The following is a 24,353-nucleotide window of genomic DNA, read 5'->3' on the forward strand; positions in this document are numbered from 1 at the left end:
AGAGAAGTAGGATTTTACCCAGGAAAGCAGTCAGAGATGAACAGCTACTTGAGATGTAAAACTGGGTACCAGGAAGGAAATCACACAATGGTATCTAAAGTTGCTGTAAACAATGCGGCACATGCAAAGTCATTATCAGAAAGAGACAAGACCTACTGGGACAACACAGATTCTTATATGAAGCACTGAAGAGTGACCAGGAAATAGTTTAATACTCTGCACAAAGCTCTAAGGAATCTTTGCAGTAATCAATAACCTCTGCAGCATGAAAAACCTAACGAATCTCATGAAATACAAGTTACAGGCAGCAGCTGGGAAAGGCAAACAGGCTGCTGAGCTGCTGGGCTCAGCACTCAGCAGACGGCTTTCAGGGCCACGTAAGCCCAAGCAGGCACTCCACACTCCAAGCCTTGTCTCTCAGTCTGGAACAGTCTTCACAGTTCAGATACTTTTAAGTTTAGACTTATACTTCTTCACACTTGTTTGTGTATTATCTGTGTGGTATACAGAGACTCAGAAGTAGGTTAAAAATAATAAATGTAATTACACCGAATATCATTTATTTTGTTACAAAATTTCAAATAGTTGGGACTTTGTTCCTAGAGTTAGTTTTAGTGTTAAAGAGATATAATTTTTTTTTTTTTGTGGTTTTTCAAGACAGAGTTTCTCTGTGTAGCCCTGGCTGTCCTGGAACTCACTCTGTAGATCAGGCTAGCCTCGAACTCAGAAATCCGCCTGTCTCTGCCTCCCAAGTGCTGGGATTAAAGGCGTGCGTCACCACCGCCAGGCTAAGAGATATAACTCTCGAAAAAATTGCTAATCAAAAAGTTTAGGGTATAAAACTGTTTGCCACATTATTTTCAGTTCTGCAATTATTTAGCACACACACAAGCATGAGTGCCTGCTTGCTGCTGCTGCTACAACTACATGCATGGACGTCAGCGGAAAACTTGTAGGAGTCACTCTCTTTCCCATGTGGATCAATCTCGGATTGTCAGGCATTGTGGCAAGCACCTTTCCCCACTGAGCCATCTTACCAGTCTGTTAGTAAACTGCTTTAAAGTGGAAGTCACTTTAACATAAGCCCCACTCTTATACACAGCATCTGTGAGACACTGGTTCCAAGAACTCTCTACTACCTTGCCAAAACCCACAGGTGCTCATTTTTGTATTTAAAAGTGCATATATATCTCCTCCATATAACAGGAATAATGTCTAGATTAGTTACAAGACATAACAGAATGTGATAACCATATAACTCTGTAGTATTATGTACCATTATGTACTATTTACATAATTATATGGTTTAACAAGAAGTATCATTCAGTACTACAGATGCCATCCTCCCAGAGAGGCCTGTGTGATACACAGCAGCAACAACATGACTTTCTTTCTCAAACACTTTGGATCTGAAATTGATTGACTATGTATATAGGGAATCCTCAGAAGCCGTGTGCTCAAGGTAAATTTATCCATGCTAGAGTCCCAGATAAAGCCTATGGGCAGAAAAGTTACAATACTCAGTTCAAAAAATTCAAGAAGATAGATTCTCTAGAAGAAAACAAGGAGACATTAGGAACTAATGTCAATTCATTAAATTTATTTTTATTTAAAATAATCTCTAGTCTTTGAGGAGTTCTAAATTTTATGAAACTTACCAGGCCCACTTCTTTCAAAGCTGAAGTCATAGAAATAACAGGTTTCATCTGCTGCTTTGATGGAGAACCCCCTGGCTCATGATGCTCCGAAGCTGGAGGAATGTCTGAGCTTTTTACCCTTGCCACCAACTGCAGGAGGCAGAACACGCAGTTAAATGTGTGGGATTTCATAGTTTCATGGAGAAATAGAAGGCCCCCGTCTCTTTTATGCATAGTACAGCATTTTCTCATTCCTTAATTACTTGTTTTTGTTGAACATTATGATGCATGTGTTGGAAAAACAGTGAGAACATGAAAATCTTCCAGCCTCATATGTAAATATATTCAGTCCTAAATAAAACTGGTTATCACTGTACAACAGTGTCCCATAAAATGATCCCCCAAAGTCTTCTAGAAAAAGAATGTTCTAACAAGCTGGAAGGTGCATTATATTTCTATGTGTACCAAACACCATGTAGATAATAAATTTTCAGAATCAGTAAGGCTCAATATTCTCTCCTAAAGGATTGCAAACCGTAATGGAAAGGGGGAAAGAAGCAAATCTCTATGTTACCGAGAGATGCCAATGGTCTGAAATAGACCGAAACAACAAAGATGAGTGAGAACTGACTGTGCAGGCCGGAAGAGGGGAAGAGATGCCAACAATTGACTGAAGCCAGCAGCCTCCCTGGCACCCCTGTCCTGGCACCCCCCTGCCCCGGCACCCCCTGGCAGCTCTCAAAGTCAAAGTCAGACATTTCTACAGTCAAAGCTTCAAACTCCAACTCACTAGCATCTTGGCCTAAGACTCATTTTTTTTTTCCTCTAACAAAAGAGCAATGTCTCCATTTTCTTTTCTGAAGAGATCAAATGAAATAAGTAGTGTGAAGCACACATCGAGTATTGATTTAACCTTTATTAAATAAGGTTATCTAGCTTAAGCACCAAAAGCCTAGATTAAACTACTGATGAATTAGCTACCAGGAACCACGCTTCTGATCTTTAGAATGCTGAATAAAAATAAAAAGTCATGTGTACATAATCAGAGTTTAATGTTAAGGTAGTACATTTAAGGTCTCAGAACAGAAGTTCACAAGAGACAATGAGCCACAAGTGAAATGCTTTACCTTATTAATTCAAAGAAAACTCAAGATTCAAAAAGATTAAAAAGTAATAGAGTTGTATGAATAATTAAGTACAAGTTATAATATGGGTTGAAACAATTTCACCAAGGTAAGTATAGCATTTAAATGGCCTTCCCAACTTTATAGTTCATTTTAATTCATGACTTTAAAGATTATCTTAAAAGTCAATTTTGCAATTATTAGGCAGGTACTTAAACATAGGGGCAAAGAGGAAATCCTGAAGAAGAAAAAAAAAGACATATGCAAATTGCCTCAATGAGTTATACTTCACTGAGTCATAATTATTTTTATGTATGTTTGGAGACCAGAGATTGATGTTATGGACTTTAACCACTTTCCACCTATTGTTAGTAGGTGTGATATCTCAGTGAGCCTGAAGCTTCCAGATTTTCTAGGTTGGCTGTTGAGTGAGGTCTAAGGATCTTCCTGTCTCAGTCTCCCCAGCCCTATAATTACACATGTACACTGCCTTGCCAGCTTTTCTATCAGTGCGGTGGATCTGAACGCAGGCTGGTATAGCAGGAATATTGCCACCTACGGTGTCTCCCTGTCTGCTTGTATCCATACATGTTAAAATGTTCTTTCAGGGTGGGGACAGAGTTCAATAGTAGAACAGTTGTCTAATCTGAGGATAGTCTTGATACTTAGAACCTTAAAAATTAAGTTTTTTTTATTCTCGTAATTCTTAAATTAAAAAACTACTATATAAATAATATTAGTGCAGCTCTCTGAAAAGGTGCCATAGAGAAGGCTATGTCAGAGCTCAGCTGTGTCTAGCATCTGTCTAGTGCAAAGCACTGGGTTCCAGCCCTAGTACTTCCTAAACTTGGCTTGGTGGTACATGCCGCAAAGCCTGTCACTCAGAGATGGAGGAAAGAAGATGCAAAGGTCAAGGCCATCCTGAGCTACACAGTTAAGTTTAGAGTCAGCCTGGGCTATGAGACCCTGTCTCCAAACCAAACCCAAATCTTCATGTAATATACTTAGCTTTGTTTTTGGGTGTGAAAAATTCTTTTAACTGGGTCTTAATATTTTCAAGGAAGTTAGCTATAAAGCATAAATAATTAGTAGAAATATTTCTATTAAACTAAACCTTAAGAGAAGCCTGTAGTAGCAGACAAATATCTAAGTTAAGACTGATGAGCGAAATAGGATCTGACACTGGAGAATCCGATTCAGTACAAGCTGTGATTATGTGAAAATGAAAGAACTCAAGGTAAGTCATTCTTAAATCAAAATATTAACATATTTTTTTGATCACCACGTCTATTCCTATACCAATACCATACAGTTTTTATTCCTATTGCTCTGTAGTCCAGCTTGAGTTCAGGGATGGTAATACCTCCAGAGGTTCTTTTATTGTTTAGGATTGCTTTAGCTATCCTGGTTTCTCTGATTTGCATATGAAGTTGAGATTTGCTCTGTCAAGGTCTGCAAACAACAGCGTTAGAGTTTTCATGGGAATTGCACTGAATCTGTAGATTGCTTTTGTAAGATGGCCATTTTCACTTTGTTAATCCTTCTGATCCATGAGCATGGAGATCTTTCCATCTGATGAGATCTTCCTCAATTTCTTTCTTCAGCAACTTGAAGTTCTTGTCATATAGGTCTTTCACTTGCTTGGGTAGAGTTACACCAAGATATTTTATATTATTTCTGACTATTGTAAAGGGTGTTGTTTCTCTAATTTTTTGCTTGGCCCATTTATCATTTGTATTAAGGAGGGCTACTGTTTTCTTTGAGTTAATTTTATATCCAGCCACTTTGCTGAAGGTGTTTATCAGCTGTAGGAGTTCTCTGGTAGAATCTTGGGAGTGGCTTAGGTATACTATCATATCATCCACAAATAGCAATACTTTGATTTCTTCCTTTTCAATTTGTATCCCCTTGATCTCCTTTAGTTGTCTTATTACTCTAGCTAGAACTTCAAGTACTATACTGAATAGACAGGAAGAGAGCGGACAGCTTGTTTTGTTCCTGGTTTTAGTTCAAGTTTCTCTCAATTTAATTAGATGTTGGCTATTGGCCTGCTCTATATTGTTTTTATTATGATTAGGTATATGCCTTGTATACTTGATCTATCTAATTCTTTTAACATGAAGGGGTGTTGGATTTTGTCAATGGCTTTTCCAGCCTCTAATGAGATGATCATGTGATTTTTTTTCTTTCAAGTTTCTTTATATGGTAAATAACATTGACAGACTGTTGTATATTGAACCATCTCTGGTATGAAGCCTACTTGATCATGGTGCATGATGTTTTTGATGTGTTCCTGGATTTGATTTGTGAATATTTTACTGAATATTTTTGCATCAATGCTCACAAGAGAAGTCTTTCTGAAACTCTGTTTCTTTGTTGCATCTTTGTGTGGTTTAGGTATCAGGGTGATTGTAGCTGCATAGAATGAGTTTTGTCAGTGTTCCTTCTGTTTCTATTTCCTGTAAGAGTTTGAGGCGAATTGGCATTAGTTCTTTCTTGAAAGAATAGAATTCTAAACTAAAACATCTGGCCTTGGTTTTTGTTTGTTTGTTTGTTTTGGTTGGGAGACTTTTAATGAGTGTGCCTATTTCCTTAGGGGTTACAGGACTGTCTAAATAGTTTACTTGATCTTAATTTAACTTTGATAAGTGGTATCTGTCTGGAAAACCATCTGTTTCATTAAGATTTAGATTTTCCGATTTTGTGGAGCACAGGCTTTTGAAGGAAGATCTTAAGATTCTTTGAATTTCCTCATTTGTGGCTATGTCTCTTTTTTCATTTCTGATTTTGTTAATTTGGATACTGTCTGTATTTGGTTAGTTTGGCTAAGGGTTTGTTTATCTTGTTGAGTTTTTCAAAGAACCAGCTCTTGGTTTTGTTTATTCTTCATATTGCTTTTTTTGTTTGTTTGTTTGTTTCTAATTGATTAATTTCAGCCCCGATTTTGATTATTTTGTGTCTTCTACTCCTCTTTGGTATGTTTGCTTCTTTTTTTCCTCTAGATCTTTCAGGTGTAGCTATAAATTGCTGGCATGAGAATTTTCTAATTTCTTTATGGAGGCATTTAGTGCTATGACCTTTCCTTTTAGCACTGCTTTCATTGTATCCTATAAATTTGGGTATGTTGTACCTTCATTTTCATGAATTTTGCAGGCAAATGGATGTAACTTGAGAATATCATCCTGAATGAGGTAACTCAGACCCAAAAGGACATGCATGGTATGTACTCACTCAGAAGTGGATATTAGCCACAAAGTACAGGATACCCATACTACAATCCACAGACCCAAATAAGCTAAACAAGAAGGAAGGCCTAAGGGAAGATGCTTGAATCTCACTTAGAAGGGGGGAATAAAACAGTCATAGTAGGCAGAGGGTGGGAGGGAACTAGGCAGGCGTGGGGAAAGGAAAGGGGAGGGAAAGGGGGTTCAGGATCAGGTGTGAGGAGAGACAAGAGCAACTGCCAGATGGTCATGTGAATGATGGAAATCTGCAGCTGGCATAGGTGGGACATGGGAGGCATCTTGAGGAAGTGCCAGAGATCTGGGATGGGGAGGCTCCCAAGAACCAATGGAGGTGACTGAGATTCACAGCACAGAACTGGGGATATGGAACCTGAAGAGGCCACCTCCTGTGTCCAGGTAGGAACCCTAGTAGAGCAATAGGGACACCAACACACCCACAAAACTTTCAACTCAAAATCTATCCTGTCTACAAGGAACGCAGGCATGGAGGATGGAGCTGTGACTAAGGGAGTAGCCAAGCAGTAACTGGCCCAACTAGAGACCTACCCATTGGGTAAGCACCAATGTCTAACACTATTAATGACACTGTTGTGCTTTCAGACAGGAGCCTAGCATAACTGTCCTCTGAGAGGCTACACCCAGCAGCTGACTCAGAGGGATGCAGAGATCCATAGCCAAACAGTGAATGGGGCTTGGAGATTCTTGAAGGAGTTAGGGGAAGGATTGAGGACCCAGAAGGGAATAGGACATCAATAGGAAGACCGAAAGAGTCACCTAACCTGGCCTTTTGGGTGCTCTCAGAGACTGAACCACCAACCAAAGAGCATACATGGGCTAACCCCCGCCCCCATACATATATAGCAGAAGTGCAGCTTGGTCTTCTTGTGGGCCCCAAATAACTGCAGCGGGGGCTAGCCCAAAACTGTTGCCTGTACATTGGATATGTTCTTCTAGCTGGGATGCCTTGTCTGGCCTCATTGGGAGAGCATATGGCTAGCCCTGCAGAGACTTGATGTGTCAGGGTGAGGGAATACCCAGGAGGATCTCTACCCTCTCAGAGGAGAAGGGAAAGGTGGGATGGGGAAAGGACTGTGGGAATGGGGACCAGAAGAGGGGCAGTGATCAGGATGTAAAGTGAATGAATAAATAAAAAAGGAATAGAAAAAAAATTTACATTCTCTTAAAATAATATGATACAAGATATTAAAGTACTTTAATTGTCAAAGGAGAAGATATTATACTGGCCCCTTAATTCAGAAAGCTATCAAATATGAAAGTAACAAAAAACTGAAATCAACAAAGTCAACAAAGTCTTCTCAGTCCTTTCCAGTGACAAATCCTGATAGGTTAGCCAATCCCATGTGGTCAGCCCTAAACACACACACACGAGCAACACTAAATGGGCTCAGTAGGTTGTGTTCGAGTGTAAGTGGGTATGCGTGTGTGTGTGTGTGTGTGTGTGTGTGTGCGCGCGCGCGTGTGTAACAATGATAATGAGAGAAGAAGGAGTTATGAGTTTGATAGGGCATGTGTATCAGGAGAAAGAGGTGAAGTTGGAAGATGGAGACTGCAGAGTGAAAAATCATGTTGATACAATACTCATGCATGAAATGCTCAAAATAAAATAGGTATTTAAAAACCCACAAAGTTTTATAGAAGATAAAAATCCATGAAATCTTGAAACCAAACATGCCAGTTTTAAAAATGAAATTGACATGGCTAAGTCTAGAATATTTCCTTCTAAGCATAGTTTTATAAACACATTCAGTTTTAAATATAAAATTGTTCAATAAAACTATAGCGTTGACTTGAAAAGTTTTCTAAGTCAGATTTGTACATATAAGTGTGAGAATGAGTGTGTGTGTGTGTATCCAAATGCATGTTGCCCAGGCTGGCTTCCAACTCATGACACATGGTCCAGCATGAGACTCCTGCTTCAGCCTCCTAAATGCTGGGCACACAGGCATGCAGCACTATGTTCTAGATAAGAAACCTACCTTCCTTTCTTCCTTCCCTCCCTCCCTCCCTCCCTCCTTCCCTCCCTCCCTCTCTCCCTCCCCCCTCCCTTCTTTCCTTCCTTCCTTCCTTCCTTCCTTCTTTCTTTTTTCTTTCCGTCCTTCCTTTCTTCTTTTTTTTTCGGTACTAAGAATTAAATCCAAACTGTGGGACATGCCAGGTGTGGTGGTCTAACATGCTTGGCTCAGGGAAGGACTCGTATTATTAGGAGGATATTAGGAGGTGTGGCCTTGTTGGAGGAAGTGTGTCCATGTAGACTTCCTAGATGCCTGGAAGTCAGTCTCCTCCTGCTTCCCTTCAGAACAAGATGTTGTACTCTCAGCTCCTCCAGTGCCATGCCTGCCTGGACACTGCCAGGCTTCCTGCCTTGATGATAATGGACTGAACCTCTAAACCTGTAAGCCAGCCCCAATTAAATGTTGTCCTTTATAAGAGTTGCCTTGGCTATGGTGGTGGCTATGGTGTCTTCCAGCAATGGAGACCCTAAGACAGACAGCAGCAGGCCCTGTACTGCTGAGCTATGTGCCTGGTTTTAAAGTAACCCTATGGAAGCACACAGGCTGCCATGTCCTCAGAAGCTTCACAAACTTAAGACATTTTCACATCTCCCGAAGGTTTTCAGTAATCACTATAAGATTTTCTATTTCATATTTCAATGTTACTATGTGCTGAAACTTAATCAGCAGTGTCACTAAATGACAAAAGTAAAAAAAAAAGTAACCAAAAATAGGACCAGCTTTAATGTAAGAAGCTTTATCAAGTCTTTTTTTTAAGAGAAATAGGTATAGACACTTACTCATTTTATTAGATTTTAATGAAATTAATCATAATTAGAAGTATGTTCTTTTTCATTAAAAATATCACAAATAAGGCATGTTTATAAAGTCTGAAGATAAACAGAAACTTTGATGTTAACTTATTTTTCTTTTTAATTTACTTCATTTATCTTAATTAGCTATTTACCCTGAGTGATGTTACAAAAACTTGTTAAGCAAATCCAGACACATGATATTGTAGCATGACAAATGCTACTTAATCCGATGACCACAATGGTTAGGAAAGAGGAAGGCTGGGAGGACCTCACAAGGAATTAATAATAGGACACAATGTTATGGAGAGATAAAGGGGAGACCACAGCAGGAATATTAAATAGTAAAGGGGTGAGTAAGAAAGATAAAGGAGGGAATAGGGGGAGAGACAACTAATACTAAGGCCACTTGAAAAATTACATGGAAACCTACTATGGTGGAAGCTTCCTCAAATATATGTATCTGTGGAAAAGTCTAAATGAAGTCACCAGATAATAGGTGAGATAAGCCATCAAATAAAATCTCTAGTGCCAAGAATTTGTTACATCCTGTTGAACCATTGGCCAAAGTGGTCCCATGAATACATGACACATCACAGACTCTTGATAAGGCTATTTGTTGCCTCCCACAACCTGATGGTAAATCCCTATTGCTAAAGACAACATTTGTTGTCTTCAAAGTCATCAAACAGAGAAGTCAAACTGTTCATGAGACTTCTCTGTTTGATGACTTTGAAGCTTTATCAAGTCTTAAGTCACAGAATAGTAAATATTATTTCATCTGTATATGTGGATTAGTAAGGATTAGTATGTCAGGACCATATCAAAAGAACCTGATTTCATATTCTAAACATAGAATAATTTCACATATAGTTCAGTAGTACCTAAGGATGCTCTTTCTTTAAACAACTACTCCAGACTATTAGCTGGCAGGCATTCAATCCAAATATATTTTCCCTCCCTATATCAGGCTATATTCAATAAAGAATTTTTCCTGAACAATTCTCTAGACACAAATTTGAAATAAGCAGAGTCATAAAATTCCCAACAAATTTATCCACTTGTTTCTTATGATCACCATGACAAAGGTAATCCTATTTTGGCTTTTCTGAATTATATCAACTTGAGCTATGAGAGGCATGCTATTCTAAGGTGTAGAGCCTACATGGCTAGAGAAAACAATAACATCTGATAAATGTGCTAATGCCAGTGTCCTACATGCCAACCATAGAATGAACTGAGACACAGACATTCACCCTGCATTAAAGTAACATAAGTAACAAAGCAAGAACGTAGAGGCCTGCTGCCAAAGTGCATCTGTGTGTGCATACTGATGGAAGCAAAGGAGGAGGAGCTGGCCCTGTGACTAAAACCCCGAGGAACCGAACAGTGAAATCCATGAAAACTATTATCAAACAACTTAAGGTCCCATTGAGATTTTTGTCTGAACTCAGCATTTTAAAAAATAAGGCTGATAGAGGGGTCAAGGACACTACAAGAAACCCCACAGAATCAACTAACCTGGGCCTATAGGGGCCCACAGAGACTTAGCCAACCAGGAGTATGCATGGGACTGACCTAGGCCCTCTGCACACATGCTATAGTTGTGCAGCTTGATCTTCCTGTGGGACTCCTAACAGTGGGAGCAGGGGCTGTCTCTGACTCTGTTTTCTGCTTTTGGGATCCTTTCCTCCTACTGGGCTGCCTAGTCTAGCCTCAATAGGAGAAGATACACCTGGTCTTACCACAACTTGATATGCCAGGGCTAGTTGAGATCCATGGGAGGCCTCCCCTTTTCTGAAGAGAAACAGAGAAGTGGATGGGGGAGAAGGGGGGATGAGGGACAAGGACCTGACACGGTTTGTGCAAGATCCTGGGCTTGATCCTCAGTGCTACGAAGTTTACAAACTGCAAACCTGACTGATTCCTCAGTAAGAGCCCAAAGACATGAATTCAACAAGGCTTAGTAAGTACAAGGTCTTACATGCTCTTCCCATACTTTCTTTTCTCTTTCATAAGCTTCCTTCCTTTTTCGCTCCAGCTGCTCTTTTAGTACAGCAGCACGTGCATGTGTTTGGGCCTGAAAATGAAAACCATCAATTAGTTATCAGAAAGATAGCCTACGGTCATCCTCCTCCAACCTGGGTCTAAAATAACACTGACTTTGTAGCCAACATAGAAGTGTGTCTGTGGTTCCAGAATAAAAATATACTCTCACAATGTAACCTTCTCACCTTGGATAATATGGGAATAGTTGATATTTGGTAAGTGAAAATAAGTTCAATGTGCTAGAATGGAAATTAAAATGTAAATGTTTATGACAGTTGTTATGCATGATTCTATTCATCTTTGGAGAAACAGATATCTGTATATTTCATTTTTAAGGCTACTCTTCTGAGACAGTGTTTTGATTATAACACACACACACACATACATACACACACAAATACACAAACACAAATACACAAACACAAATACACAAACACACACAGACACAAAACCCAGCCTGGCCTTGAATTCATGGCAATCCTCTTGCCTCAGCCCACTGAATGCTGGGATTACACCAGTATCTACTTTTACAGAATTACACATGTTACAGTTTTATATAGTCACATCATAATTTCACCTAATTGTTCTTCATAAATGTTATATAAAGAAGAAAATGCTATTTTCCAGTAACTATATAATAAATAGGTGACAGACAGAGGGAAAAATCAAAACTTAAAGAAAAGAAGATGATTCAAATATATAAAACTCCTAAGAACAAACTTTTCCCCCTCAGCTTTTACTTTCCTAAGAAGTTGTACTGTTTAGTCTGTACCTTAAGTGATTCCATCTTTTTGAGCCTTGTGTCAGTCTCTTCTGTTGCTTCTGGTCCTTTGGCACCATCAGCTTCTTTCTAGAACAATTGTCAACAAGCACAGCACTTAGTAAACAGCAGCCAAGCTCAGAACCACCTCTGACTGAACTCACACTATGAGAGTGTGAGATGAATCCAGTCAGCACTAGATAATAGTTGTCTGGTCTTTGACCTTCATTTTCTTTTTACAGTTTTAACTTTTATTATTATAGACATAACATGTCTGAACTTAATCTATTATTCAGTTATTTTTTTAAAAATTGATTTTTACCTACATTCTCACCACGAAGTTTGGCTTTAATCTGTTGGCGCTCATTAAAATTTTGTAGTCTTATTTGCCTCAGCCTTGCCAGATAAACCTAAAATAGGAACAACAAAAACAAATAAACATTCACTTAAAAGGAAAACTATGAACATTTTCACTGCTTTAAAAAAAACTTAATTTATGGAAAAGTGTTAATCTGAATACAAGAAACAAAAGTTCTGAAATTTGGTTAATGAAAATGAAATATTAGCTTTCAAGTATTTAAAGGAATTTATTTCTGCAAAGAAAGAAATATGTTATAATTACAAAAATTTAAATTATATCAAACGAAAAGAAATTGAAACTCAGAAGACTGAGTAACAGTTATGGGGCAAAATTATGACACAGCATGTCAGTCAAAATATATTAACAGGTCCCTATAGACTTTCAAAATCTTAAAATAATTGTTAAGCATTTAAACCATGCAAGAAAAGAAGGCGATAAACTTAAAAATGGCTGCGTGGCGGAGGTGCTGAGCATGCGGAAAGCATACCTCTTCCTCATTGTTCCTTGGCTTCCCTCCTCTTGAAGAGCTGGGCCTGCCTCCATACAGAGTTGCCAGGTTTTGCAGGATTCCCTGTTTGTCATTTAATGTGCTAAGTTTAAAGAATGAGTGGGGCTACAGAGCCCTGCTACGTAGGCACATCCACATGCCATTTCCTTCTTTTAGATATATGCTGGCCATTTCTAGATACCACAGTAAAGAGGGTCTGGCACTTCCCATGGCCATGTTGGCATGAGAATGCAGCGAGAACAGAAGTCATTCAACTCCAAGTATAATTACTTAAGTACAGAGACTGCAAATGTTTTTTACAGTCATTAAAGAAGTTTTAAAGAGTGTTTTCCTTTTAAATTCACAGCTCATTTTTTTTTTCCTTTAAAAAAGATCCAAACCCACTGCTGTTGAACACTGAACTGGGAGATAGATCTTGAAGAGAACACCTCCAGTAGACATGGCCCTCAGTTGAGGGATGGGGCTACCCACGCATCTCAAAAATTTTAACCCAGAATTGTTGCTGTATAAAGGAAATGCAGGAACAAAAATTGGAGCAAAGGCTGAAGAAAAGGCCATCCAGTGATCACCCCAACTTGGGATCCATCCCAGTCACAGACACCAAACCCGACACTACTGCTGATGCTGAGATATGCTTGCAAACAAGAGCCTAGCATGGTTGTCCTGAGAGGCTCTGCCAGCACCTGACTGAGACAGATGTAGACACTTATAGCCAACCATTGGACTGAGCCTGGGGACCCCAATGGAAGAGTTAGGAAAACAAGTGAAGGAGCTGAAGGGGATTGCAACCCTAAAGGAAGAGCAATATCAACTAATCGGATTCCTCAGAGCTCCCAGTGACAAAGCCACCAACCAAAGAGTATACATGGGCTGGTCCCTATGCCCTGCTACATATGTAACAGAGGACTACCTTCCTTGTCTGGCCTCAGTTGAAGGGGATGCACTTGGTCCTGTGGAGGTTTGATGCCCCAGAGAAAGGGGATGTTAGAGGGGTGAGGTGGGAGTGGGTGGATGATTGGGGGAGTACCCTCTTAGAGGCAAAGAGGAGGGGGGATGGGGTGGGGGACTGGGGGAGCAGGGACCAGGAAGAGGGACATTTGAAATGTAAATAAATAAAATAATTAGTAAAAAAAAATCCCATTCACTTCTAGATGTCTATGTATATACTACATAACACACACACACGAACACACATGAACACACACGCACACACACATGAACACACACACATGAACACACACACACACACACACTTTTATATTCACTGCTCTGGCTTCCAAAAATGACAAGCTCAGGCACAAACTGCCACATTTTCAAATACAGCTTACTGCTAACATGGACGTGTCTTTCTAGAGGTTATTCACATGCTTCAGCAAAACTACCAGGTTCTCCAATCATCTGCTTTCTCTTCCTTCAAACTACAATCATGTTTAAAGTTTCTTCAAACGTAAAGAGTTCTCGGTCCACTTTCTCATCTATTATCTCTCATCCATGTGTGGTAAATGTACTTTTATACTCATTATCACCAATTTCCTGATGTCAAGAAGTTTTCTTAATCCTCTATAAGTCTACTTTCTAATTCAAGTGTAATTAAATTTTTTCCCTAAGGTTACTAGTAGTGTCAGAAATGATTCAAATGTGGCTTTTTGAGCATTTTAAAAACCATTTTTCTCTAAAATTACTTTTGACTGAATCTACTTCATATAAACATATATATATATTTCTCATAAATTCAGGAGGTTCATGATAGGAAAATGTAAAAAAATTTTAAAAAGCATTATTTACTATAAAGCTAGCACTTGAGAACCTTAAATTTTATCTCCCACATATCCTTTTATGCATATGTATGAATGCATACAGCATGTTTTTATAGAAATGAACTTTTCCACAATTGTTTTTTGTCACTTACAATTGTATTTCCAGTCCCTCCTCATATCCACTAACACAGAGGATTGGTGTGTGGGTAGGTGAGGTAGTTCTGTGCTAGAGCACTTGTTTGCAACTGCAAGGAGGCTCAGAAAAACATGCATACACATGCCTGTACACACATACACATGAATAAATGAAAGATATATGTGAGACTAGAGGGAATATAAATTAGGAAACTACTTTGGAGACTCAGGAGTCAAAAGGAAATGCTTAATATAAGACAGAAACTAAAGGGCTCAATAATAGCTAACTAGGAAAGAGAACTAGTAACATTTCCATTTGGCAGATATACATATGGCAGATAGTACAAAGGCAAAGATAAGGTCTAGGTTTTTTTTGACTATAGTTATTGATCATAATCAACATCTGGGCTAAGAAAAGGATCATACTATAAAAAGAATGGTAAAGTCAAGTTCAGAAAATGTTTGAGGTAGTTTTGTTGCACCTAAGTAGTTACTCAAATGCCAGTCTAATAAATTCTAAATTTTGTAGTTTAAGAGAAAAATGCTATGTGACTGAGGGATATTTGTTGTTGTTGCTTTTGAAGGCAGGGTCTTACTGTATCGCCAAGGCTGACTTTGAGAATTCCTATGTTCAAATCATCCTTCTGCCTTGTGGTGGTTTGAATATGCTTGGCCCGGGGAGTGGCACTATGAGGAGGTGTGGTTTTATTGGAGTAGGTGTAGTCTTGCTGGAGGAAGTCTGTCACTGTAGGGGCGGGCTTTGAGACTCCTAGCTTCCTCCTAGCTTTCTGGAAGTCAGTCGCTCCTAGAGGCCTTTAGAACGAGATGTAGAACTCTTGCTCTTCCAGAGCCATGCCTGCCTAGACACTGCCATGCTTTCCACCATATGATAATGGACTGAATCTCTGAACTTGTGAGCCAGCACCAGTTGAATGTTGTCCTTTATAGAAGCTGCCTTAGTCATGGTGTCTGTTTACAGCAGTACAACCCTGACTAAGACATGCCTCAGTTTCTGTAGTAGTGTGACGTGAAGCTGGTGTTCCTCTAAGCTGCAATATACATGTGTCATTGGTTATGTGGGCTAATTTTTATTACGATTTTTTATTCGATATTTTATTTACATTTCAGATGCCATTCCCCTTCCCCATTCCCCCCACCCATTAATCCCCTATCTCATCCCTCCTCCTCCTTATGGGCTAATTTTTAAAAGATACACAGCTATCCATAGAGTTACAGGAAAGTAAGATAGTTATAAATACAGCCCAATACAAAATTATGAAATTAAGGGAATTTTCTGTCATTTGTTTTGTAAAATAGATTGCATAGTTTTCAAGTGTTACAAGTTGTAGATGACAATGGGCCCAGATAAGTGAAAAGGTTAGACCCTCCCTCTCACAGTATTTTCTAGCCCGTATGACTAATACTTAATTGAGAATCGCATGTACAGTGAACCTGAAGAAGCATTGCTTGCAGTGCTCATCACGGCCCATCATACACCTTCCCTGAAACCTTGGTTCTGAGTACACAAGTGTACTCTGCACTGTCATATTGTTACTTCCCCTCACACCAATGCTTCCTGAGATCTGCAGACTCAGGGCTATAAAACACAGTGTTATTGTTGGATACACTTATCTGCTCTTATAGAAATTTAGTGTTTAATTATTGAGCACAAAGACAAGAGAAGTCCTGCCTCAACAATGTTCATAGCAGGTGAAAACTAGCTACTCCAAGTTGTCCTCTGATCTCTGCGTACATGCATACATTCACACAAACACAAATAAATAAAATTAAAAGCCAGTGCAAATATATTTACATTTTTAAATGATTTAAACATATCATGGGTATCAGTATTAATGGAAAATATTTATTAGGTACAACTTTAAATCTCTGATGTTAATATTATTTCCTAAAGAATCAAGGTTATAACAAATAGTATCAATTACTGTACTGTAGTATACTGTAGTAAGTGCAACTCAGCAGTTATAACTGAGAAGTGAAAATTGTCATACCATTAAAACATATGAGTGAATGACACTATAAACATGCATTAATGACTACTGTAAAAGTAGTCTCCTGAGAGCCCTCCATTCCCAACTCTCTCTGTACAGTCACATGCAGGTCTCTACTGTCATCTGTCACAAGTTCAATGTTCTCAACACCTGACAATATAACGTGACTCTGTTTTAAATCCACTGATGGGATTGGCGATAGAGAATGACGGCAGAGTGCTTGCCCTGTATGTTCAAAATCCTAGATTTAATCTCAGACCCTGCTCTCAAACAAAACACACCAACCAACCAACCAACCAAAATCCAACCCCCACTCTCAAAAAACAAAACACTGACAAACAAAACTGAAGATCTTGACAAAGATTACATTTTTTAAAATGAAATAACGGTAATAATATTGGAAAACCATCTGAATCTCATGCAAAACCACCTATGAATAAACAAATAATATAATGCTGATACTTCAGAAGTGCAGAGATGTCAAAATAATAAAGTGGCTTGAGCCTAAAAGCCCATCCACACCGAGAGAAAAACCCAATCATACTGCAGAAAACTAAGAGCTAAAAGTAAAATATTCAAAGCATCCAAAGAAATATTAACTACAGAAGAAAATCTTCAAAAGGTGAAGAAATATCATTAAAAACTACATAGAATAAAAAGTAGTTGAATCACAAATTTTCAAATAAGTAACTGTCAGCCCAATATAGATATTGGATTTATAAATGAGACTATTCATTAATGATAAAATGAAGGTATCACAGTACAAAGTAAGACGGAGAGAGAGAATTTACAGTTAGAACTGATCTGAAGAGATTGCTGGTTACACAGTGGTCCACATCTGTGATTCAAGCTACCTGGGAAGCCAGGAGAGAAGAATCCTGCTCAGGAGGAGGTTCCCTGTCTACAGAACAAGGGACCATTTCATTAAAATACTACCAATTAAGAAAACACTGCTAAAGGAATTGCTTCTCTCTAGTTCTGTTGTTTGTTTCTGATAGACTTTTAGTCTACTCAATTTTGCTAAGTGATGCTTTTTATTTACAAGTTCTTTATAGTATTTTCTTTAAAACGGAATTTCTTCAGGATTAAGACTATAAATATAAGTAAATAAATAAACAGGAATTCTTTAGACAGAAAAGATATAAGAAGCTTGGAAATTTTGATAGAAAGGAACAATAATTATGAAAAATGTTCCTTTTTTCTTAGTTCTTAAATATATTAGACAACAGGAAGGAATAACCAAAGGCTGGAAGTATGGCTTAGTGAAAGAGTACTTGTCTAGCATGTGCAAATTCTGGGCTCATTACCTAGAAACATATACATACACAGCAACTAATGTCCTGGTTGCGAGGACAGAGTAAAGGAACCACTATAGTGTCAACATTTTTCCATTCCCATCTGTTCTAATTTGTTCCTATAACATAAGACTCTAATGAAAAGGAACTTAGTGGAGAAGGCTTATTCTAATTATAATTCCAGGTTATATAGCTCATGACTGCACAGAAGTCACAGTGGCAAGAGCTTGAAGCAGCACATCAAGTCACAGTCAAGAGCAGAAAGAGACAGAAATACATTCATGCTCATTTGCTTGCTGCTCAGCTCAATTCCTAGGCTCACAGAGGTCAAGACTTCCTGCCTAGGGGATACCATTGTCCACAGTGGGCTGGGTCTTCCCACATCAATTAACTTGCCACAGTCCTATAAAGACACGCCCACAGGCCAACCTAATATGGACAATATCTCATTGATACTCTTCACAGGTGACTAAGCTGTGTCAAGTTGACAAGTAAAGTTAGCCATCACACTACTGAGTTAACATAACTTATAAGTACATTGTGAAAAATAAAAGTATATATACATTGTGAGCCCTTGAGGTAATAACTTCTGAAAAGCTACATGAATACAGATACAATCAGATTGATAGGATTGATTAAAATGAAATATTAAAAAGTACTCTGACAAGATAAAGGTAACAAGAGTAAAAGCAGAGGAACAACAATAGATACATCAAATACAAAATAAAACACAACTAATCTGAACATATCAAAATTATACTGTCATTAACTACTGTTAAAAGTGGTCATTTGGTAAGATTTTTAAAAAAGAAAAATAAATGAACCAAGTATATATTCACTACAATATGTCTCACCCTCATTCAGGTACCTTAAAAATAAAAGGATAGAACTAGAAGTACTATAGAAACACTTATTTAAAAAGAATGAGACTGCATTGGTAGCAGACTCTCTTCATAGACTGCAGTTGTTTGATAATGGAAGACATGTGGGAAAGACTCATGGACTAAGGTAACTTAGGTGACCTCTGAGAATATGTATAGCCTCTCCAAACTAAGAGGCATCTCCAAGTGACAGCGAGTATGCTGGCTTACATGAAAATGGTCCTGTAGGCTCACAGGGAGTGGGCACTATTGGGAAGTGTGGTTTTGTTGGAGTAGGTGTGTCGCTGGTGGAAGAAGTGTGTCACTGGGGGTGGGCTTTGGGGTTTCAGAAGCCCAAGCCAGGCCCAGCGGCTCTCTTACTTCCTGCTGCCTGCTGAGTCAGATGTAGAACTCCCATATACCCCTGCAGCACCAGGTCTGCCTATGTGCTGTCATGCTTCCTACCATGGTAATAATGGACTACACTTCTGAATTGTAAGCCAGCCCCAGTGAAAAGTTTTCCATTATAAGAGTTGCCATAGTCATGATGAAATTCTGACAGCAATAAAACCCTAAGACCTATAGGAAGCAGTTGGGGCATTCATTCACTGAACATAAATTAATTTTCTCGCCAACAAGAATGAGCCAGGGAGTAAAGCCCTTTCCCAGTTAAGTTCTTACTGCCTTGTGAGAGTACAAGGACACTAGCCCAACTATCCTATGTTCTAATTCTCAAAAACCATGAGCCAATAAATGTAAATTGTTAAAAGGGACTAAATTGTGGCAATTATTATATGAAAAAGCAAAGGAATCGAAGAGATTAAGGCTTGCTGAACTATGCTACTGACGGAGTCTGAGGGAGGAGCAGACAAGCCTCCAGCTGTGTATCACTGATGAGCTCACCACACTCCAGTGAATAACAGCAAACCCTTGTTACACCGGCGACCCTAATGAAGCCCCCACAAAAATAGGTCTTTTAAGAAAAGGAAATTAACAACAGATAAATAAATAAATACCTTGGGACATGATGGGAGTCATTTTTCTATAACTTGGCTATGTGCATTTATACATGTGTTAAAATTCATAAAACTGGAGAAGAAAAAAAGTCATTCTTATTTTATGGTAATTTAGAAAGTAAATGTCAGTGAGTGCTGGAGCCAGGGAGCTGGCTCCGCAGTTATGGGTGCTTGCTGCTCTCGCTGAAGACTAGACTTTGCTTCCCAGAGTCAGGGCCTCACAATCACCTGTAGCTCTAGCCCTAGTGGATCCAATGCTCGCTCTGGACTCCATGGGCACTGCCATGTATAAGGACATACACCCACAGACACACATGAGTAAAAGTAAAATAAAATATATGACATTTATAAGAAAACACAAGAGAAATGAATGTGCAGAATAGAGCAAGGCCAGTGTCAGAAGCAGGGGAGTAGTCTGACCTACATATACATTACACACAAGTTGTATGTAGAATTCCCAGGGAGATCATCCTACAATATTTATAGTAAGAAACAAGCAAGGATTTAGTCCCAACGAAGATTCACATGTAAAGACTGAAGAAAAAAATAACAATTACACAAAAGAACATTCAAAGAGACCACAGACAGAGAAGTACAGGGTAAACTGCAGAAGATAAGGAAGAGATTTTACAGTTCATATTTAGATATGACAGAAAGGTCAAATACCATGAGAATCACAATGCTTTGTTTAAGGTGGCAATGTAGCTCAATGGTCCATCCTTTATTAAGCTCATGAGAAGTTCTCGGCTCAGTCTCCCACACCACAACAGGAATCAAACAGAAACAACAAAACGGCATCTGTTTTTAAGGATGGGCACTAGTAACTTTCTTTCAATATGCTGATGTGCTAATAAACTGTTTACAGAGTTAAAATGGTAGATAAGGAACTGGAAACAAATGAACTTCATTCACTTTTGAAGAGTCAGGCTATGAGTTGTACAGTTAATGATGTGAGAAACAGAAATATAATTAGAGGTTTTAGGAAAGTATGATTAAAGAAGGACTGCTAAGAAGGGATGGGGCAGAATAATTACGATAAGGACCCCAAATAATGACAGAATGTCATCAAAGATAACAAGATGCTGAAAGTGAAAATCATAAATGGTTCAAACAGAATCTTCATAGCTTTGATTTTCTCCAGTGCTGTTTAAAGGTATAATCACAGACAGCAGCTCAGGTGCACATAATGAGACATGTCAACACAGAAACACAAGGAAGATGGATAAGTCAATTATATGGGCATGTGTATAACTAAGCAAACTGGATGACCATATTATATTACTAGAAACAACTCAAGTGGCCCTCTACAGAGAAATGGATACTTAAATTATGGTATATACATACAAAGAATGTAACTTAGAAATAAAAAGAACTAATATGGTTAGGTGTGGTGGGACATACCCTGAACCTTAGCACTTGGGAGGCAAAGGCTGGCAGATCTCTTTGAGTTTGAGGCTAGTTTGATCTAAATAGTGAGTCATATAAAACTACATATATATGATTCATAATTTTCAATAAATGTCTACAAAAAGTCCCAGAACTATACAGAATGGGAGCAGGTCGCTGGGAGGGGAGCGGTCAACTTTGGAGGGGCATAAGAAAACTGGGGACATGGTAGAGATGTTCAGTAACATGACAAAGCAGTATACACATGATTATATTATATGCATATGTCAATGGGGCAAACTCAGCACTGGTGAATTTTATTATGATTAAATTATAGCATAAGTCAACCTAACAGGAAACTCTTGTGGAAACCTGGGTAGTATGTTCTTATATGAAATCCTCACTAAAGGCAGTACTTACAAGCAGCTCCTTTGCAGGCAGTGAAAGTGCTCTGTGTGACAATACATGGTGGCCACATGCCATTAAGTATCTGTGCAGACCTACCAAATGGACAACACAAAAGTGAACCTTAACATTAACCATGGGCTTTGGATGGTTATAACGTGTCAATGGGGGCTTCTTGGTTCTAACGAATGTACAGTCTGGTACAGAATGTTGGTAATGCAGAAGGCTGTGCACATATTTGGTGGCAGAATATGACTGGAAATCTCCATGAAGCTCTATTTTCCTGGGAGGCTAAAGCTGCAATAATAGTCTCAGGCTGGTGAGATGGCTCTCAAAAGACACTTGCTCTTCAAGCTTGACAAGCCGAGTTCAATTCCTGAACTAGGTAAATGTGGAAATGAGAGAACTGAGTACACTAAGTTGTCCTCTGACCTACACATGTGCGCGCGCGCGCGCACAAACACATACACACACACACACACTTAAAATAAAATTTTAAAAATTAAAAAATAAAGTATATACAATTGACCTTTGCCACATCTCATCTATTATCCCCAATACATGAGCATAAGAATTCTAAAACGACATCCAAGAAAGGAAGGGGCAGCACTTAATTATCTCCCTGGCTCTCACTTCTAAAGCAGGCATGTTCTACTTCTTTTGTTCTGGGCATCAGACTCCAGGTTCCTCAGCCTCTGAACTTGAACCAGTTAATTCTCCATGGGACTTTCGGGTCTCTACAAGAGCCCGGGGACTAAACTAGCAATATCTTATGTCTGGATGTTTCTGGTTTCCTAGGCTGTGCCATTGCTTCCCTGGCTTACAAACTTCCATACAGAAACATTTCACCTTTTGTAACTATATTAAATACACTCTGTTATAAATATACATTCTATAATGCTTCTATATACTTTGCTGGAGAATTCTGCTTAATACATTAGTGTACATATTCTTGTCTAATACTTGATTACAAATTATTATAAAGATAAATTACACTAGGAAAATCTTTGTAGTCCTACTCTTCCTAAATTGGGTAAAAATAGCTTTGTTGAGTCTACAAGTAATATGCAATGCATCTACCCAAACATAATGAAAACTACAAAAGTTCACAGCCATATTTCTAACATAGTTTTATACATATACACCTAGGTACTAAGAAAATGAAGGAGTTTTACATTAATAGATTTATCTTGGAAAAACGTAACACTCCTTAAAAAAAAGAAATCACTGCTCATCTCACTGTCTGCTTCCTGCCCACTGACAAAATGTAAGCAGCTGTCACATGCCTCGCACCAGGATGAAGTGTGTCATCCGAAACAGTAAGCCAATGTGTATCCCTCCTCCTTGAAGAGTATTCTCATCAGGTATTTGGTCACAATGGAGAGAAAAATATACAGAAAATTAGTATCAGAAGTGGGATGGCTGCACTGATAAGTTTGGCCATATTGTTTGTAGGCTTGCAGAATTGGTTACCAGGAAGAACATGAATGACTTTGTAGCTGTGGGCTCCAGAAGCCCCGGAAAGCTGTGAACAGTGATGGTTGAAAACTTCAGGCAGGAGTACGGAAGAGCAGAAGGCTGGGAGAAACTCAAAGAGTAAGGCCAGGCTCATGAAGTTTCAGAAAGTGAGTAAGAACTTCATTAGTAAGTGGGCCTAGAAGGCAATGATATCATGTTTGGTAAAAATCTGGCTGTGATCTGCCTGTGTCCTTAAAATCTGATTAAACTGTATTAGAAAGGGATGGATTATTTTGTCAGCAAAGGAGAATTCAAGATGACGTAACATACAGCCAGTCATGTACCAAGATGAGACCGCAGCAGGAAAATGAGAACAGAATAAAGAAGCTTGAAGGGAAAACAAATTAGAATTCACAAACACATAAGCACAAATTTCTGAAGTAAAACCAACTGACTAGATGAGCTGCAGCTAAGTGCACCAGTGAGCAGGAACCAGGAAGCCTGGAAAACAAACAGGAACGAGGGGAAAGGACAAACAGGAGAAACAGAAGGATAAAAGAAATGATACCACATACAAAGATTACACTCTCGGTTGAGAGCAGTTTTCCTGAAAGGAGAAGCATTTAGAGGAACGGTATTTAGGGCAATCGTCAGTGAGAATATCCCGAGAACTGAAGGTAAACCTATACCAAGAGCTCCATATACCAGTGAGAACCTGCATCAGGTCAGTGAAAACACAAAATAAGACCAGACAACTGAAAAATAATCAAATTAAATCTCGGACCATCAAGGACAGAATAGTAGTCCTAAGAATTATCAGAAAAGAGAAACAGCTGTGTAAAGGGGAGTAGGATCCAAAAAATCATCTCATTAGCAACAGTGAGAGAAGATGATAGACCAGAATCCTCACCGGACAATGGCAAAGAAACAAGCCAACGCGTAAGTCAAACAAACCCTTCAAATATCTACTTCTTCATGGAGTAGATCCTTTATTCAAGATGCTTTTTGGCTTTTTCAAAGAGCTGGGGGGGGGGCTGGAGAGGATGGGTGAAAGGGAAGAGGGGGAAGGAGGGAGGGAAAGAGAGAGAGAGAGAGAAAGATATCTAAAATTGGGTGGGTAGGGAGGTGGAGAGGTGGGGAGGAGAAAACCATCATCAAAATCTACTGTGGGGCAAGGTGATAATGGTGCATGCCTTTAACCCCAGCTCTCAGCAGGCAGAGCTCTGTGAGTTTGAGGCTAGCCTGGTCTACACAGTAAGTTCTGGGTCAACAAGGGCCACACAGAGAAACTCTGTCTTGACAATAAAATAAAACTGTATGAAATTTTAATTAAAACTCAGTTAATTAAAAACAAGAATAGCTCACAGGCTCAGGAAACATCACAGAAGAGGCAGTGGGAAGAATGGGAGAGCCAGAGGATGGGGAAAGCACTGTGACATCTATCTTCTAGAACAGTGGTTCCCAGTATGTGGGTCATGACCCCTTCACTGTGGTCACTTAAGACCATTGGAAAACACAAATATT

The 24,353-nt window shown here is 38.9% G+C and overlaps 1 protein-coding gene across 1 annotated transcript in view; it reads right to left on the reverse strand.

Moving 5' to 3' along the window:
* Nek1 (NIMA related kinase 1) overlaps window positions 1–24,353 on the reverse strand; it is a 117,338-nt gene that overhangs the window by 38,570 nt on the left and 54,415 nt on the right. The window contains exons 18-22 of the mRNA XM_028757741.1: window positions 12,488–12,571; window positions 11,966–12,049; window positions 11,652–11,729; window positions 10,815–10,910; window positions 1,659–1,787 (exon numbers count right to left, since the gene is read on the reverse strand). Of these exons, the coding sequence (XP_028613574.1) occupies window positions 1,659–1,787; window positions 10,815–10,910; window positions 11,652–11,729; window positions 11,966–12,049; window positions 12,488–12,571 (471 nt within the window). The remainder of the gene's footprint in view (window positions 1–1,658; window positions 1,788–10,814; window positions 10,911–11,651; window positions 11,730–11,965; window positions 12,050–12,487; window positions 12,572–24,353) is intronic.

This window comes from Grammomys surdaster, unplaced genomic scaffold, assembly GCF_004785775.1.
Source record: "Grammomys surdaster isolate TR1022 unplaced genomic scaffold, NIH_TR_1.0 126182, whole genome shotgun sequence".
Classification (NCBI taxonomy): domain Eukaryota; kingdom Metazoa; phylum Chordata; class Mammalia; order Rodentia; family Muridae; genus Grammomys; species Grammomys surdaster.